An 18725-nucleotide genomic window follows, 5' to 3' on the forward strand; every position below is an offset into this window, starting at 1 on the left:
TTGATTATGGTATAGAGTAAATTTTATGAATTTGCTTTCTCAAGTCTCAGCTCCAAGTAGAAATACGTATTGGGATTTAGAACTGAAGATTTGTTTTCTCATCCACTTGTGGGACTGACTGGGCCAGCATTGTTGCCCATCCCTAGTTGCCCTTGAGAAGGTGGTAGTGAGCTGCCTTCATGAACTGCTGAAATTCACATTGATATAGGAGTAGGAGTAAGCCACCTGGTCAGCGTTTAATAAGGGGAAAGTGAGGACTGCAGATGTTATTTAAGGGGGGAGGTTAGACGCAAGTTTTGCATTTCTTGCGGTTGCAGGGGAAGGTGCCGGGAGTGGAGGTTGGGTTGGTGGGGGGTTTCCTGAAGAAGGGCTCATGCCCGAACGTCAATTCTCCTGCTCCTTGGATACTGCCTGACCTGCTGCGCTTTTCCAGCAACACATTTTCAGCCTTTAATAAGGTCAAGATTGCTCCACCTTCCCATCTACCCCATATAACCTTTCATGCCTTAACAAGAATCTATGCGTCTCTGGCTTAAACATAGTCAAGGTCTTTTATTCCATCTCCATTTGAGGAAGCAGTTCAAATGACTCACATTCCTCAGTGGGAAATAAAACTCTCCTTATTCTTTTAAATGAACGACTCCTCATTTGTTGACTGTGACCCCTAGCTCTAGATTCTCCCACAGAGGAGATATGCATTTCACATGCACCCTGTCAAGACTCCTCAGGATTTTAAATGGTTCAATCTAATTACCTCTTACAAAGCCCAAGGATAACTTGTCTTTTGCTGACCCTAAACATGAGTAGATGGAAAAATTGTATGAATCCTCCGACTTTAGCCTGCATTCCTAATGCCTAGTGCAAATTTCTGAAACTTGTTTTCATGTCTTTTTTTTGTTATTTTTCACCAAAAAAACTGAGAAAATGTTCCAGACAAAAACAGAAGTTGCTGGAAGAGCTCAGCAGGTCTAGCAGCATCTGTGGAGAGAAATCAGAGCTAACGTTTCAGGTGAAGTGACCTTTCCTCAGAACGAGAAAATGTTCCATTCAGCGTGAGCACTGTACCATTGTGAAATGGATGAATGTGGCTAAGCATTTGATTAGAGGTTCATTTTGCAGGACCATCCCTTGTATTTGTTTTTCTGAACAAAATGTAGAAGCTTGCACAATTTGCAGAAGCACAATCCCAATTTTCTTCCAGGAAATTCCGAGCTCAGATCATCCGTATGAAATTTGTTAGCCTGATTCAGCACTGGTGGGAAGCAGCTTTCTCCAGGAGCACCAGTTATATTCTTCCCAGGATTACATCCTCAAAGCAGATGTTAAAGAGCAGGCTTGGCAATGAATATACGAAAGTGACAGGCAGGAAAAGACTTGCTGGTCAATCACGACCAATATGCACATTGAGCCTGCCATTGACGAGAATACAAATATTTTTACAGGCTATATTTGGCTGTTTTACCATTTGTTGTGGGCCAGTTTCCAACATTTTATTCTACAAATTAGTACTGTATCTATGAATTCCTAAGGTGGAATTCATTTTGTTATTTAGAAGGTACAAAGAGGTGAGAGGACCGATGGGAGGTGGACTGTTCACAAGTATTAGTAAACTCAGACGTCCTTATCTGAAAATATCTGAGGAACACTGACTCATTTCTATTTCATCATCGAGAGAGTGGTGTCATCAATTAGAATCCACAGATAACCATCAGAGAATAGCATTGTCAGTGAAATTCAAGGAAATCACAGCTCTGAACCTGTACAGTGTAAACTCACTAAAAGTTACAAAAACAAATGTCAATGAACACACCAATGCAACAAACAGTTCACTGAAGCATTGTTCTTTCATCAGTTCCCCAGAGCTTATCACGATATATCCTGAGCATTTAATTCCACAGGGAGTCAGCTAAAAATGACCATATCTGTGATTCTTCTTTTTTGATATATAGAATTTATGAAGATAGCTGGAGGTTTCTTGCACTCAGCTCCAGGTGATATTTTTGACTCGAGTCTCAGGGTCTATGGAGATTAACAGGCTGCTGTGAAAGAAGATTCTTGCAGGCATTTCTAACTTTAACGAGTTTGCGTGTACACTTGGTGAATCATTTCCTGAAAGATTTTGCTTTCTCTGTGTTAGGTTACACTATTTTACTGAAGATGTGGAGATACCAGTGTTGGACTGGGGTGGACAAAGTTAAAAATCACACAACACTAGGTTATAGTCCAACAGGTTTATTTGGAAGCACAGGTAAGCTACCTGACGAAGGAGCAGCGCTCTGAAAGCTCATATTTCCAAATAAACCTGTTGGACTATAACCTGGTGTTGTGTGATTTTTAACTTTATCTTACTGAATGCATTCCTCTCTGATGAATGAAGAAAAATTGCACTGAAAATGGTAACTAATTTATTTGAACAATTTGATTTGTTGGCTTTCTGAGACTTAATGGTCATTTAATATTTGCTTTGAACAACATCTAAAGGATTTTATTGTTTTGATTTCGGCTAATTATTGTTCCTCATTAATATATTCGGTTTACTCTCATTCATTTTCAGATAATTAATATATAATTTAACTCATGGAAACCAATCACTCAATTTCTGCTTCATAGATTGCACAGAATTGCACAGAAACAGGTCTTCTGGTGTAAACATTTAGATTTGGTGCCATACAAATAAGTATTTTTTACATCTTCTCCAATTTCTCTACATACTTTTAGTAATATAGACACAAAGAAGGTAAACACTGGACAAGACCCATTTAGCAAACATGAAGCTTAGAATGCATGATTACCTCATGTTGCTAATCCTCCTGTACAGCAGCATCATGTTGCAGGAGAAAAACACTCAGGAGCACTCCATCCAAAGCAATGATAGTCTGGATGCCTCCTTCAGCCTGCTACTCCTCCGCTACTACAGTGGTCACTGAAGGCCGTGTGGTATGGGCCAAGGCTTTAGGATTAAAAGAAAAATACTGCGATTGCCGTAAATCTGAAACAAACACAGAGAATGCTGGTCTAGCAGCATCCAAAGAGAGAGTTTGAGTTAACATTTTGAGTCTGGTACGAGTCTTCTGCTGGATTGTGTACAGCCCACATCACAAGACTTGTTCCAGTGGGTGTTGAGGCTCGGTAAGCCTTTGGAAACGTCCTTTTGAGGACACTAATAGTTTGCAACAGAATTCTCCTATCTGCAGCAAGGGGGACATTATAGTGGTGTTAGACACTTGTTGGAGTCAATGTAACCTCGTGCATGTGAGCATGTATTCCTTGTTAGCAATCTTCTGATTCAACATTAAAATGGTCAACAAAAAACAGAGGGTAGTGGAAATCTGAACTAAAATCAGAAATTGCGAAGAAAATCAGCAGGTGAAGAGAAAGAAACAGAGTCAACATTTGGAATCCAGTGACATTAACAGAAATTGTTGAAAAAGCTCAGCATGTCTGTGGAGAGATCCACCTGATTCCCTATCCCTGCATCCCAAGCTATCTTCTGAGTAATCATGTTTTGGAGATGCTGGTGTTGGACTGGGGTGGTCAAAATTAAAGATCACACAACACCAGGTTATAGTCCAATAGGTTTAATTGGAAGCACTAGCTTTCGAAGTCCTGCTCCTTCATCAGGTGGTTGTGGAGTATAAGATTGCAAGACACAGAATTTATAGCAAAATTTATAGCTTTTTTTGTTAATTGCTATTTATAACTATATATTCTGTGTGCTTCCAATTAGACCTGTTGGACTTTAACCTGGTGTTGTGTGATTTTTAACTTTGTACACCCCAGTCTGACACCGGCATCTCCAAATCATAACATTTCCCTAGCTACTGTCAGTTCTGAGGAAGGGTCACTGGACCCAAAAATTAACTCTGATTTCTCTGCACAGATGACCTGCTGCGTTTTTCCAGCAATTTCTGTTTTTGTTTCAGATTTCCTGCATTTCTTATCGTTTTTATTCGGAGTTCAGTGACCCTTTTTTCTGATTCAACATGGTGGCTCAAGAATGGGGTTGATAAATGTAATTTATTCCCGGGGAGTTAAAAAAAAAAGAGATAAGAAGAAAATAAAACAGGAGCTGAAGACCTGAAACAAAAGCAGACGTTGCTAGAGAAACTCAGCAGGTCTGCCAGAAAAATTAAACAAAAGCACGAGTCAGGCAGGAGTCGAACCTACAATCTTCTGATCCGTAGTCAGACGCGTTATCCATTGCGCCACTGACCCATGTATCAAATATATTATTGTAACAGAAGATTGCAACAAATTGAGCTACTTTGACGTTGCATTTCCTACAAGTTGTTGCATTTCTTACCCTTTTACTATATCCTCAGAAGTCCCACCGCTGGAAGGCTGCTTAATCTGGAAATGCAAGTTCACGGACCAGAATCCGCAATTAACGCACAAAAAGCCCAACAAAAGAGCTGCGGATGCTGAAAACCTGATATACAAATAAAAAGAAACCACAGAAATTGTTGGGAGAATTGCAGATATAAATTCAAACAGAGTCTGGCAGCATCCGAGGAGTGAGAAAACACGGTAGATCCTGAAGAAGGGCCACTGGACTAGAATTATTTTCTCAAACGCAGACCTGCCGAGTCTCTGCAGTAATTTGTGCTTGCAATTTAAAAAAAATATAGCTAGTGAGCGCCTGGACACCAACTTATTGGCAGCTTAGCCCGGACAGAGAGTCTGCCGTGAGTCACAGACTGTACTTTGTTGTTTTTTTTTTGGCAAATTAATGCCGGATGACTGATAAGTGCAATTCTTTTGACATGATTATTTGGAGACAGAGGAATAGTCTGGCTTTGCAGGAACACTTTCTGTTTGACTTGGGTAGGGATCTGAATCTAAAGTGAGGGAGTCCGCTGGAGTGTTCAGTGTAGGATCCAGCAAGAAAACAAAACCGAAAACAAAACACCGGCATCTCCAAATCATGAAAACGAAACAAACATTCTAACTCACCCTCCCACAGCCTTCTCATTTGTTACTGGGTCCAGTAGGATCGAGTTTCCAACGCCTTCGATAGCTCAGCTGGTAGAGCGGAGGACTGTAGAGGCTACAACTGCAGGATATCCTTAGGTCGCTGGTTCGATTCCGGCTCGAAGGACAGTTCGTTTTACTTTCGGTTTCTCGATATTTTCTGCTAAAAATAAAGCCAGTCTTTTTTTAAAAAAAATTTGCAGGCGATAATTTACACTTTTGCAACAGCAGCTGTCTTTACAAGATCTTTACACAGGGGAGGGATATGGACAAATAGATTTAACCCAGAAGGGATCTCTTGTATAACACAGGGACTCGGCACACACTCTCATCATGGTGGTAAAAACAATGACTGCAGATGCTGGAAACCATATTCTGGATTAGTGGTGCTAAGTTCAGGCAGCATTCAAGGAGCTTCAAAATCGACCTTTCGGGCAAAAGCCACTCTCATCATGTTTACATGCCCAAACATCAAAACCCTGTTCTCTGTCTGGCCGCTGGGTCTGTGACATGGAAAGGCCAAGTCCAGATCAAGTCGGAGGCTCAAAGCTCAAGAATTGCCAGCTCCAGCTGGGATCTAAGCCTGAACAAGAATCATGAGGCTCAGAGGAGGCTATTCAGCCCATCTCTCTCTTTGACCAATTTAATTGCAAACCCAACTTCTTTGCTCATAGCCTTGAAAATTATACCCATATATGTACATGAAAAACTGACCACCAGATTTTAAGGCATATTCCAGATCTTAAGAACCCAGCTGCACGTAAATTTATTTCCCTTCAGTTCCTTTAACTCTGATCACTGACTCACAAGCCAGAAGAAATAGATGTCCCTTTACTTATTTGATCAAACTCCTCAGAATTTTAAATATTTGCATCAGATCTCTTAAGGTTCCTTGGTCTAAGGAAATCAATCTCAGTTTCTCTAACACAAAAACATGAAGTGCTGGAGAAACTCAAGAAGTCCAGCAGCATTTGTGCAGAGAGATACAGAGTTAACTATTGAGTCCAGTGATGAAGGACTTTGCTTTATCTCTATAGATGCTGCCAGACCTGTCGAGTTTCTCCAGCACTTTATGTTTTTGTTTCTGATTTCCAGCATCTGCAGTTCTTGTTATTATCCCTCATTTCTCAAATCTCTCCACACAACTGAACTGTCTTCTCCCTGGCATAATTCTGGTAAATCTCCCTGTCTGTTCACCAAGGTGTTAATATTCTTTCAATGCGGTGATGCCCAGAATTGAACACAATGCTCCACCTGAAGCCTAATTGGAAACTTTATAAAGTTTTGTGATTGGCTTTTATATTAAGTAATACTACTTACAAAGTCAAATATCCAGTGCGCTTAATCTCAATTAGCATTGTCACCTTCAAAGATTTGGGGTTGAAGTTTCCCTTTTCTCAACCCTTCCTTACTAGTACCAATTAGATTATACCACTCTGACTGACCATGTTATTTTACTCAAAAATGTGTCACTTTACACTTACATGTATATATATATATATATATAGTTCTATGTCACTTGCCTGCCAATTCCATCAGTCTGTAAGGACCTCTCCCGAAGTCTGCTACTATCATAATCTTGATTTTGTATCATCTGCCTGTTGTATTTCCTATACTCAAGTTCAGGTCACTCAGAAGGAGAGCAATGGTCCTAGTACATTGTTCTTTACAGTCAGTAAAACATGTAATGGCAATTCCAGATCTCACATGATTAAGAATCACATGACCCCACATGATCAAGCTTCCAGGGATGCATCCAACACCACTGGGAAATACTAATCATTACATAGAAATATAGAAGCTAACAGCAGAAGTAGGCCACTCACTCCCTCAAACCTGCTCTTCTACTCAATGTGATCGTGGCTGATCATTGAACTCAATACCCTAATCCCACCCTCCCCTCATATCCTGACCCCTCATATCCTGCCTCCTTCTCAAAAGCATATGATGTTTTGATTTCAACCACTTTCTGTGCTGGAGAATTCCACAGGCTCACCACTCTCTGGGTGAAGAAATCTCTCATCTCAGTGATAGAGTCATAGAGTCACAGAGATAGATGTACAGCATGGAAACAGACCCTTTGGTCCAACTCATCAATGCTGACCAGATATCCTAAATTAATCTAGTCCCATTTGCCAGCACTTGGCCCATATCCCTCTAACCCCTCCCTATTCATATACCCATCCAAATACTTTTTAAATGCTGTAATTGTACCAGCCTCCCCACTCCATCTGGCAGCTCATTCCATGCACACACCATGCATGAAAACGTTGTCTCTTAAGTGCCTTTCAAATCTTTCCCCTCTCACCCTCAATCTCTGCCCTCTAGTTCTGGACTTCCCCAGTTCAGGGAAATTTACCCTATCCATGACCCTCTGGTTTACCCCTTATCCTTAAACTATGACCCCTGGTTCTGGACTCCTGCACCACTGGGAATGTCCTTCCCCCATCTATCCTGTCTAGTTCCGTTAGAATTTAATAGGCTTCTATGACATACCCCTTCATTCTGAACATCAGTGAACACAATCCTAATTGAGTCAATCTCTCCTCATATGTCAGTCCTGCCAAACCAGAAATCAATTGGGTGAATCTTCGCTGCACCCCCTTCAGGTTTTCATAGACCTTGTCAACATAATTGTCTTGCTTTAGTAATAATACTATCCAGATCATACAGTCATAGAGTCATATAGCACGGAAACAGACCCTTTGGTCCAAACAGTCCGTGCCAAACATAATCCCAAACTAAACTAGTCCCACCTGCCTGCTCCTGGCCCATGTCCCTCCAAACCTTTTCTATTCATGTACTTATCCAAATGTCTTTTCAATATTGTAATTGTACCCATATCCACGACTTGATGCTGCTCCACTGTGATGCTCCTGAACTAAACCGATTTTAATTCTGTTATCTTACCTACAACATCATTCCAAACATTGCTTATTGTATGTATAGGTGCTTCCTGACATTCACGCTGAGTTAATATTTTATTAATATATTAACAGATTAGACTCTGTTACTAGTGTATCCCTATGAGAGGCTTATCAGTTTTCAAATAATTTTTACTTTTGATCCAATAGCTGTGAGCAATGGTAAGGCACTTCAGTGATAATGAAACTTGGAAAATTATCCACACAGTTTTTTCAAAATCACCCGCTACTCCAATCAAGTCCAATGAGAGGTCACTGTTCGCGATACTGTGCAGTGCACTGCTAGCATTCTGCCAAAACTCTTCAGGATACATTGCAGAGCACACATTAACCTGATAATGTTTTTGCCAATTTACTATTGTCATACTCCTAATGTCTACTGAAATGCATTGCATATTATTTTGTCTCTCAAAATGTCTTCCTGAATGTGTCACATTGCACTGATTATCTGCATGGTAATAACAATTCTGCCGATCCATGATTGGATCTGCAATAGGACCACATTCTCCTCATTGAGAATGTTATGATGTGTAATTCAGAATGAACTGCAGTGACGCAAGAAATTTGTGTTTCAGACAGGTTTGAGGGCCACAACAAATCTAATTTAAAATTCACTAATGAGCTGCTAAATGAACAACACTAATTAGCTACCAATGCCAAATGAACACAAAACTAGAGGGCATTGGTTTAGGGTGAGAGGGGAAAGATTTAAGAAGGACCTAAGGGGCAACTTTTTCACGCAGAGGATGGTGCGTGTATGGAATGAGGAAGTGGAGGAAGCTGGTACAATTACAACATTTAAAAGGCATCTGGATGGGTATATGAATGAGAATGATTTAGAGGAATATGGGCAAAGTGCTGGCAAATGGGATTAGATTAATTTCGAAGATCTGGTTGGCTGGCCCGAAACATCGATTTTCCTGCTTCTCGGATGCTCCCTGACCTGCTGTGCTTTTCCAGCACCACTCTAATCTAGAGTCGACTGAAGGTCTGTTTCTGTGTTGGAAGGCTCTGTGACTATGACCACTGCAATAGTTTGCTGGTTAGGAGATTGGAAACATGACCAGATCCTATGCTGACTAAGATGTGGAGGTGCCAGTGTAGACTGGGGTAGACAAAGTTGAAAATCACACAATGCTAGTTTATAGTCCAACAGACTTATTTGAATGCTGCTCCTCTGTTAAGTAGCTAGTGGGGCAGGATCATATTTGGAAGCTACTGCTTCCAAATAAACCTGTTGGATCATAACCTGGTGTGTGTGATCTGTGCTGACTAAGCCAGTCAAGGAGACTTGTCGATGTGGGTTTCTAATAGAAACTTTATTGCTGGAACAGCACAGCAGGTCAGGCAGCATCCAGGGAACAGGAGATTCGACGTTTCGGGCACAGGCCCTTCTTCAGGAATGAGCAGAGAGTGTTCAGCAGGAGAAGATAAAAGGTAGGGAGGAGGGACTTGGAGGAGGGGAGTTGGAAATGTGATAGGTGGAAAGAGGTCAAGGTGAGGGTGATAGGTCGGAGTAGGATGGAGGCGGAGAGGTAAAGAAGAAGACTGCAGGTCAGGAAGGCGGTGCCGGGCTGGAGGGATCCGGCTGAGACAAGGTGGGGGGAGGGGGGATGAAGAAACTGGTGAAGTCCAAGTTCATCCCCTGCGGTTGGAGGGTTCCCAGTCGGAAGATAAGACGCTCCTCCTCCGACCGTCGGGTTGTTGTGGTTTGGCGGTGGATGAGTCCAATGACCTGCATATCCTCGGTGGAGTGGGAGGGGGAGTTGAAATGCTGTGCCACAGGTTGGTTGGGTTGGTTCGTCCGGGTGGCCCAGAGGTGCTCTCTGAATCGCTCCGCAAGTAGGCGGCCTGTCTCCCCAATATAGAGGAGGCCACACCGGCTGCAGCGGATGCAGTAGATGATGTGGGTGGAGGTGCAGGTGAATCTGTGGCGGATATGGAAGTTTCCCTTGGGGCCTTGGAGAGAAGTGAGGGGGGAGGTGTGGGCGCAAGTGTTGCACCTCCTGCGGTTGCAAGGGAAGGTGCCGGGAGTGGAGGTTGGGTCGGTGGGGGGTGTGGATCTGACAAGGGAGTCGCGGAGGGAGTGGTCTCTACGGAAAGCTGATAGGGGAGGGGAGGGAAATATATCCTTGGTGCTGGGGTCTGTTTGGAGGTGGCGGAAGTGACGGCGGATGATGCGCTGTACATGGAGATTGGTGGGGTGGTAGGTGAGGACCAGTGGGGTTCTGTCCTGGTGGCGGTTGGAGGGGCAGGGCTCAAGGGCGGAGGAGCGGGAAGTGGAGGAGATGCGGTGGAGGGCACCGTCGACCACGTCGGGGGGGAAATTGCGGTCCTTGAAGAAGGAGGCCATCTGTGTTGTACGTATTTTGAACTGGTCCTCCTGGGAGCAGATGCGGCGGAGACGAAGGAATTGGGAGAATGGGATGGCGTTTTTACAGGGGGCAGGATGGGAGGAGGTGTAGTCCAGGTAGCTGTGGGAGTCGGTTGGTTTGTAGTAGATGTCCGTGTTGATTCGGTCGCCTGAGATAGAAACAGAAAGGTCTAGGAAGGGGAGGGAGGAGTCCGAGACTGTCCAGGTGAATTTGAGGTCGGGGTGGAAGGTGTTAGTGTAGTGGATGAACTGTTCAACCTCCTCGTGGGAGCACGAGGTAGCGCCGATACAGTCATCAATGTAGCGAAGAAAAAGATGGGGGGTGGGGCCAGTGTAGTTGCGGAAGATGGATTGTTCCACATACCCTACGAAGAGGCAGGCATTAGTCCAAGAACTCCCCACCTACGTTCGTGACACCACCCACGCCCTCCACCTCCTCCAGGATTTCCGCTTCCCCGGTCCCCAACGCCTCATCTTCACCATGGACATCCAGTCCCTGTACACCTCCATCCCCCATCACGAAGGACTCAAAGCACTCCGCTTCTTCCTTTCCCGCCGTACCACCCAGTACCCTTCCACCGACACCCTCCTTCGACTGACCGAACTGGTCCTCACCCTGAACAACTTTTCTTTCCAATCCTCCCACTTTCTCCAAACAAAAGGAGTAGCCATGGGCACCCGCATGGGCCCCAGCTATGCCTGCCTCTTCGTAGGGTATGTGGAACAATCCATCTTCCGCAACTACACTGGCCCCACCCCCCATCTTTTTCTTCGCTACATTGATGACTGTATCGGCGCTACCTCGTGCTCCCACGAGGAGGTTGAACAGTTCATCCACTACACTAACACCTTCCACCCCGACCTCAAATTCACCTGGACAGTCTCGGACTCCTCCCTCCCCTTCCTAGACCTTTCTGTTTCTATCTCAGGCGACCGAATCAACACGGACATCTACTACAAACCAACCGACTCCCACAGCTACCTGGACTACACCTCCTCCCATCCTGCCCCCTGTAAAAACGCCATCCCATTCTCCCAATTCCTTCGTCTCCGCCGCATCTGCTCCCAGGAGGACCAGTTCAAAATACGTACAACACAGATGGCCTCCTTCTTCAAGGACCGCAATTTCCCCCCCGACGTGGTCGACGGTGCCCTCCACCGCATCTCCTCCACTTCCCGCTCCTCCGCCCTTGAGCCCCGCCCCTCCAACCGCCACCAGGACAGAACCCCACTGGTCCTCACCTACCACCCCACCAATCTCCATGTACAGCGCATCATCCGCCGTCACTTCCGCCACCTCCAAACAGACCCCAGCACCAAGGATATATTTCCCTCCCCTCCCCTATCAGCTTTCCGTAGAGACCACTCCCTCCGCGACTCCCTTGTCAGATCCACACCCCCCACCGACCCAACCTCCACTCCCGGCACCTTCCCTTGCAACCGCAGGAGGTGCAACACTTGCGCCCACACCTCCCCCCTCACTTCTCTCCAAGGCCCCAAGGGAAACTTCCATATCCGCCACAGATTCACCTGCACCTCCACCCACATCATCTACTGCATCCGCTGCAGCCGGTGTGGCCTCCTCTATATTGGGGAGACAGGCCGCCTACTTGCGGAGCGATTCAGAGAGCACCTCTGGGCCACCCGGACGAACCAACCCAACCAACCTGTGGCACAGCATTTCAACTCCCCCTCCCACTCCACCGAGGATATGCAGGTCATTGGACTCATCCACCGCCAAACCACAACAACCCGACGGTCGGAGGAGGAGCGTCTTATCTTCCGACTGGGAACCCTCCAACCGCAGGGGATGAACTTGGACTTCACCAGTTTCTTCATCCCCCCTCCCCCCACCTTGTCTCAGCCGGATCCCTCCAGCCCGGCACCGCCTTCCTGACCTGCAGTCTTCTTCTTTACCTCTCCGCCTCCATCCTACTCCGACCTATCACCCTCACCTTGACCTCTTTCCACCTATCACATTTCCAACTCCCCTCCTCCAAGTCCCTCCTCCCTACCTTTTATCTTCTCCTGCTGAACACTCTCTGCTCATTCCTGAAGAAGGGCCTGTGCCCGAAACGTCGAATCTCCTGTTCCCTGGATGCTGCCTGACCTGCTATGCTGTTCCAGCAATAAAGTTTCAACTTTGATCTCCAGCATCTGCAGACCTCACTTTCTCCTCGTGGGTTTCTAATACCACTGGAAATGGAATTGTTCCCTCTATTAATGCTCAACTATTCCAATTTCTTTCTGCCCAACATCCACCCCACATCAACCTCTGCAAAGATCAGTTCATCCACACCTGGACTGCTTATACCCTATCCTACTGCAAATCCTACTCAATCAACACTTCTTGTTGGATTACATTTAGCTGTCAGTTTCTCAGATCTTGCAATTCTGATGTTTCCTGTTTAAATTCCCTAAAGGTCTTGGCCCTCCCTGTGTTGACAACTCGATGTTTTCTGTGTTACGTCTCCCTGCAACCCACTAATCGCTGCTGTGTTTTCAAGCTCAATGCTCCAGAATGCTTTCTCACTCGGTGAGTTGATGGGGAATGGAATGCACTGCTTGGGAAGATGGTTGCAATCAGTCCAATTACTGCATTCAATGGGGCATTGGATGTTTTTAATTGGATAGTAATGGTATGTAGGGACATGGAGAAAAGGCAGCAGATTGACACTTGGCAATGGAGTCGGACTAAATCTTAGAAGTGGGGCAGGGACAGTGGACTGAATGACCTCCCTCTGCGCCATAATGATTCTGTGAATTCTATTCCTAACCCTGACCACCTCCTTCATCAGCCTGCAATGTACACCTTACTGCTTTCATTTTACCATATTCTAGTCACTCTTTCTAATATCTCTGGCTCAGAGTCAGGATAGCACATTTCCTAACATATTTTTAGGCAAAGATAGATTTATACAGTAAATGAATTAAGGGTAATGGTGGGAGGGCGGGTACGGGGAGCTGGATCCACAAGAAAGATCAGCCATGATCTTACTGAATGGTGGATCAGGCTGGGAGGGTCAGATTACCTATTCCTGCTCCTATTTCTTATAGCGTCGTAGAGATGTACAGCACGGAAACAGACCCTTCGGTCCAACCTGTCCATGCCGACCAGATATCCTAACCCAATCTAGTCCCACCTGCCAGCACCCGGCCCATATGTTCTTATATTTCTTAAATACAAGTTGCTGTAACATTTCTCAGGTCATGAATAGGCATTTTCAGAACCTGAGCACTGAGGGAGTAGAATGCTTTTACAAGCAAGGAAATCCATGAGTTTGGTACAAAAACTTCATCAGTAGCACTTGTACTTTGGGGAATCTAGTTTCGGAGAGAGTCAGGACTACAGATGCTGGAGAGTCAGAGTCGAAGAGTGTGGCACTACAAAATCAGAGCAGGTCAGGCAGCATCCGAGGAGCAGGAGAATCAATGTTTCGAGCATAAGCTCTTCATCAGGAATGTCTGATGAAGACAGAAGAATACCCCCTATGTCTCATTAAAATTGAAATACTTATTCATTTTATCTCAAACCAACAAGTAAGTTATACCAGATCATGGATGCCCAGTTTGTGGTTTAACCTGAGACCCACCGTGTCTCCAGGTGATGGGAGAGTTTGAGAAAAAGAGTCCTTCACAGTTACCTCAGCCAACGCAGGAATTGAACCCACACTGCTGGTATCACTCTGCAATGCAAGCCAACTAACTCATCCCTACCACTCCCACATGCACAGAGTATGGAAAAGGAACAAAAACAGCAATTGCTAAAGAAACTCAGCATGTCTGACAAACTCAGTGGACAGAAAGCAAAGTTTACGTTTCAGAAAACTGCAGATGCTGTAAATCAGAAACAAAAACCAAAATTGCTCCAAAATTGCTTGCAAGGGTCACTCGACCCGAAACGTTAACTCTGCTTTCTCTCCACAGATGCTGCCAGACCTGCAGAGCTTTTCCAGCAATTTCGTTTTTTTGTTTGTGAGCCTTCTTCAGAACTGTTCTGGAATGCTGAAGCGTTAACTCTGATTTCTCTCCACAAATACTGCCAGACATGCTGAGTTTCTCCAGCAATTTCTTCTTTAGTTTCAGATATTCAGCATCCACAGTCCTTTGTTTTATTCAAATGACATTATGAGCCATTTCCTCTCTTTATCTGTAAAATAAAAAGTGTGTTCTGTTTCATCGTGGAGATAAGTACAAGCTACATCCAGCATTTCTTTTCTATTTTAAACTTTGGCTGGGGTTGTAGTTTGAGTGAGTTTGGACAGAGCTGTCAATGTTGTCAGCAGTCATTGTCATGATCCTGAGCTATTTTAATAAAACACCATTTACATATTACGGCATTACTACTTTGGGAGCTGTGAATTTGGCAAAAGACATTCTATTTGATGTTGTTTGTTTCAGCGTGGTTAAGGAACATTTCTTGCTGAATGCCAGTGTCCAGAGAAGCAGCTGTTTTGAGCGTGAGTGCTGACAGGTGTTAAGTTTGGAGATAAAGAGAGAGACAGGCAGCGGCTTTGGCAGTCAGTGTCATTTAGTGTCAGTTTCATATAAGGCCATAGCTGTGCACAGCAAACATAGCAACAGCTGACATACTGCTGCTAAAAGCAACATTGAACCCACCAATCCAATCCCAGACAATGTCAGCCACGCAGAAACAGTAGGATGTGTTCCAATCAATCGGGTCAAAATCTCAGACCAAGCTCGGCAAAAAAAACGAGAGAAGAAGCTGGGAGGTAGCTTCATTTCTGAACGTAACTTTAATAGTTAGGCCTGATCTTGTAAGCTTTCTGTCATGACCACTTCCATGGACTACAACCTTTTGGCCAAAGATCGGCAAACCATGGACAACTTGGAAAAGCAACTGATTTGCCCGATCTGTTTAGAAATGTTTTCCAAACCCGTTGTTATTCTCCCATGCCAGCATAACTTGTGCCGGAAGTGTGCGAGTGACATGTTTCAGGTAAGTTAAGAGCCATGTACGGGTCATGTATGAGAGTGAGAAAGCACGAAGTGAACTGATTTGTTGAGCTGTGACCAGAAAGTGAGTTTTGTACTCCTGACCCAAAGGAGAGAATGGCCTCCCCCATCAGAAAACAACTCATGAGCATTTACCCCAGCAATGGGCTGGAATGGTATATGGTTTTAACTGACGTGCTGTGTAACATTCTTCTCATTATACAACATTTTTGCAGGAATTTCATGGGAAAATGCCTTTCTTGGTAACGTGGTTTAAGGAGGTTTGTTCAGGGGAATAGATTGATAAGCATCACACTTGAGCAACTTAGGCCTTTGGAGAGACATAGCTACAGGAGAAGGCCATTCAGCCCATCGAGCCTCAATGAGGTCATAACTGATTTATTGTCTAACTCCATATCCCTGCCTTTGGTCCCTATCCTTAAATTCCTCTGCTTAACAAAAATTTATTTATGGATTCTGGATCAGCCAGTGTTCCTGATGAAGGGCTTTTGCCCGAAACATCGATTTTACTGCTCCTCGGATGCTGCCTGAACTGCTGTGCACTTCCAGCACCAATAATCCAGAATCTGGTTTCCAGCATCTGCAGTCATTGTTTTTACCTAAAAATTTATTTATGTCAGATTTAAATTAACAACTGATCCATCATCCACTGCCACTTGCGGAAGAGAGTTCCAAACACTTACCACCCTTTGTGTGTAATAATGCTTCCTAATATCTCTCCTGAATGATTTGACCCTAATTCTCAGACAATGCCCCCAAGTGCTAGATTCCCCTGTCAATGGAAATGGTCTATCCTGTCATTTCCTGTTAATATCTAAAGACTTCAATTAGATCATCCCTTAATCTACTAAATTCTCGAGAAAGCAGGTATAATTCATACACTCTTTCCTGAAGTCCAGCTTTCATTCTTATAAACTTACGTTGCACTCTCTCCAAGGTTCAATGTATCTTTCCTGAGGAATGACGCCCAGATCTGTTCATTGTACGACAAGTGAGCTCTTGGGGATCAGTGCTTCAGTCACCCCAAGGTTTGATTACTCAGTATTCCTGGATAGTGTCACATCTTCTACCTTTCATAAATTTCAGGTCATCCAAATCTCCACTGTCCATATTCTAAAACAGACTGCTCACCCATTATCCCGTATATGCTGGGGACTCTCAGTTAAGATTTAAAATTTCTCAGCTTCCTATACAAATCACTCCACTCCTTAACTCTCGCTCGCTCCACAATCTGGGAAAACAACCATCTGATTCACTAATTTCTGGTTCAGGGAAGGAAGCTGCCATCCTTACCTGGTCTGGCCTATATGTGAATTCACACTTACCATAACGTGATTGAGTCTGAAACGCCCTCTGGGCAATTAGAGATTGACAATAAATATGGTGGCCTATCCAGTGACACCCAATTTCAGTGAATGAATGCAAAGTTGCCCAGGCTACAAATTCTGGCATTCTTGCCCTATGTATCTCTAGCCCACTCCTGTCCATTGAAGATGCTTTGTAAAACCCATGTCACCTGCTCTGATGTTCCTTTATGTGGTTCAGTGGCAAGTTTTGTTTCATAATGCACCTTTGAAGGGTCTTAGAATATTTAGCATGAACACACCAGGGACCTGGGATCGATTCCAGCCTCGGGTCACTGTCTGTGTGGAATTTGCACATTCTCCCCACATTCTGTCTCCGCGGGGGTTTCCTCTGAGTGCTCCGGTTTTCTCCAAGTGCTCCGGTTTTCTCCGAGTGCTCCAGTTTCCTCCCACAATCCAAACATGTGCATGTTGGTGTGGATTGCCCATACTAAATTGCCAATAAGTGTCCAGGAATTTGTAGGTTAGATGCATTAATCAGGGGACATGGAGAGTAATAGGCCAAGGGAATGAGTCTAGGTGGGATGCTCTTCGGAAGGTCAGTGTGGAATTGTTGGGCCAAGTGGCCTGTTTCCACACTGTAGGGGATTGTATGATTCTATGAAATATGACACAGTATTAATGCAAGCTGTTTATGGTTTTGAAAATGTTTGTCCTTTTTCTTGTGGCTTGATACCATGTACTGTATTTTATATTACTGGACACGGCATTCCAAATGCTGATCCAAACACTCCTCAGGACATGACCCGAACATTTTGACTGTGATTGAATTTCCTGCCAGAATTCCAGGCTCAGTAGAAAGACAGACTTCATTACTCATTAACCCCTGATACTGTCGACCCCCAGCCAGTGGGTCAGCAGACTGATGACCACTCTAGATCAGCCTCATGTGTGACAGCACATGGTCACTTCTCCTGGTGCGGGAGAAGTGGGGTCAGATCTTTGTCTTGGAGGCCACCCACTGGAAGCCATTTCCAATCCGGTGGAGACTAATAAAATTTGACTCTCTGCAGTTACTAACTGCCAAGATGTCTGAATTCCAAAAGAGCTGATGGGAAGAGTACTCTTGGTGTGGGATTTCTCTGCCTTGCCTCTTTAGCTCAATACCATTTGTTGTAAAAGCAATTTCATCTGTCGTGAAATCCATTGAAAGGGGCTGGTCCAATTGGCTCTTCACCATTTCATGTTCTAGACTGTAACGCTGGAAACGCACAGCAGGTCAGGCAGCATCCGAGGAGCAGGAGAATCGGCGTTTCGGGCATAAGCTCTTCATCAGGGATCCAGATTCACTCATGCCTGAAACATCGATTCTCCTGCTCCTCGGATGTTGCCTGACCTGCAGTGCTTTTCCAGCACCACATTCCAGCATCTGCAGTCCTTACTTTCTCCCATTTCATGTACGTCAATTGCCATAACCATGATCAGAAAACAATGAAGCCTCTGAGAAATTTTGTTACTGCCGGATCTTAAGGAGTTTCTCACATGCAGCCCATGGCACATTTCACTTTTCCCCTGAGTTTACTGTGAAACCTATTTCCATCATTAAACCATGCACTGACCCTTTCACTTAACCCCATGCACACCATCGCCATAAAACTCACTTATCCCCAACAATGGAATAAGCTGCCAGAGGAAGTGGTGGAGGCTGGTACAACTGCAACATTTATGAGGCATCTGGATGGGTATATGAATAGGAAGGGTTTGGAGGGATATGGGCAGGGTGCTGGCAGGTGGGACTAGATTGGGTTGGGATATCTGGTCGGCATGGACGGGTTGGACTGAAGGGTCTGTTTTCATGCTGTGCATCTCTATAACTCTATGACCCTAATACAATCACCCATACAACTCACTTACCCCCATGCACACCATCGCCCATGCAATTCACTCATCCCCAACAATACCATCCTTGTTACAGTTCCCACTCCCCCAGACATACATCATTGTTACAGCTTACAATCCTGCCATTAAACAAACACAAATATTACATGAAGAATGCAGAGCAGATGTTTAAATCAACATTATTCCTATAATTCTCAATATAATTAATATATACATGTTTTTGTATCAAGTTTGCTCTGTATCTATTTGTATTTCGTTTTACTGTTATGTACTAAT

The 18725-nt window shown here is 44.5% G+C and overlaps 1 protein-coding gene, 1 long non-coding RNA gene and 2 other non-coding genes across 8 annotated transcripts in view; 2 read left to right on the forward strand and 2 right to left on the reverse strand.

Annotated features, from left to right (window-relative positions):
- Positions 1-5102, reverse strand: part of LOC122549443 (uncharacterized) — a 72701-nt gene extending 67599 nt beyond the window's left edge. For 2 of the 3 annotated variants that reach the window (XR_015756892.1, XR_015756891.1), the window contains exons 1-2: positions 4304-5102; positions 2793-2950 (exon numbers count right to left, since the gene is read on the reverse strand). This is a non-coding gene — a long non-coding RNA (uncharacterized LOC122549443). The remainder of the gene's footprint in view (positions 1-2792; positions 2951-4303) is intronic. The other variant, XR_015756893.1, reaches the window with a different exon arrangement.
- trnar-acg (transfer RNA arginine (anticodon ACG)) lies at positions 4143-4215 on the reverse strand. The gene has a single exon. It is a non-coding gene; the product is annotated as a tRNA-Arg (tRNA).
- On the forward strand, positions 5008-5098 carry trnay-gua (transfer RNA tyrosine (anticodon GUA)). Its single transcript is given in 2 exon segments — positions 5008-5044; positions 5063-5098. It is a non-coding gene; the product is annotated as a tRNA-Tyr (tRNA).
- A 9856-nt stretch (positions 5103-14958) lies between the features above and the next one.
- trim55a (tripartite motif containing 55a) overlaps positions 14959-18725 on the forward strand; it is an 82588-nt gene continuing 78821 nt past the window's right edge. For all 3 annotated transcript variants that reach the window (XM_087985809.1, XM_043689271.2, XM_043689272.2), the window contains exon 1: positions 14959-15229. In XM_087985809.1, coding sequence (XP_087841935.1) covers positions 15062-15229 — 168 coding nt within the window. In that variant the 5' untranslated portion in view covers positions 14959-15061. The remainder of the gene's footprint in view (positions 15230-18725) is intronic.

Source organism: Chiloscyllium plagiosum, unplaced genomic scaffold (assembly GCF_037043375.1).
Source record: "Chiloscyllium plagiosum isolate Xiang-an unplaced genomic scaffold, Cpla_swu_hap1 HiC_scaffold_4, whole genome shotgun sequence".
In the NCBI taxonomy this organism is placed as follows: Eukaryota; Metazoa; Chordata; class Chondrichthyes; order Orectolobiformes; family Hemiscylliidae; genus Chiloscyllium; species Chiloscyllium plagiosum.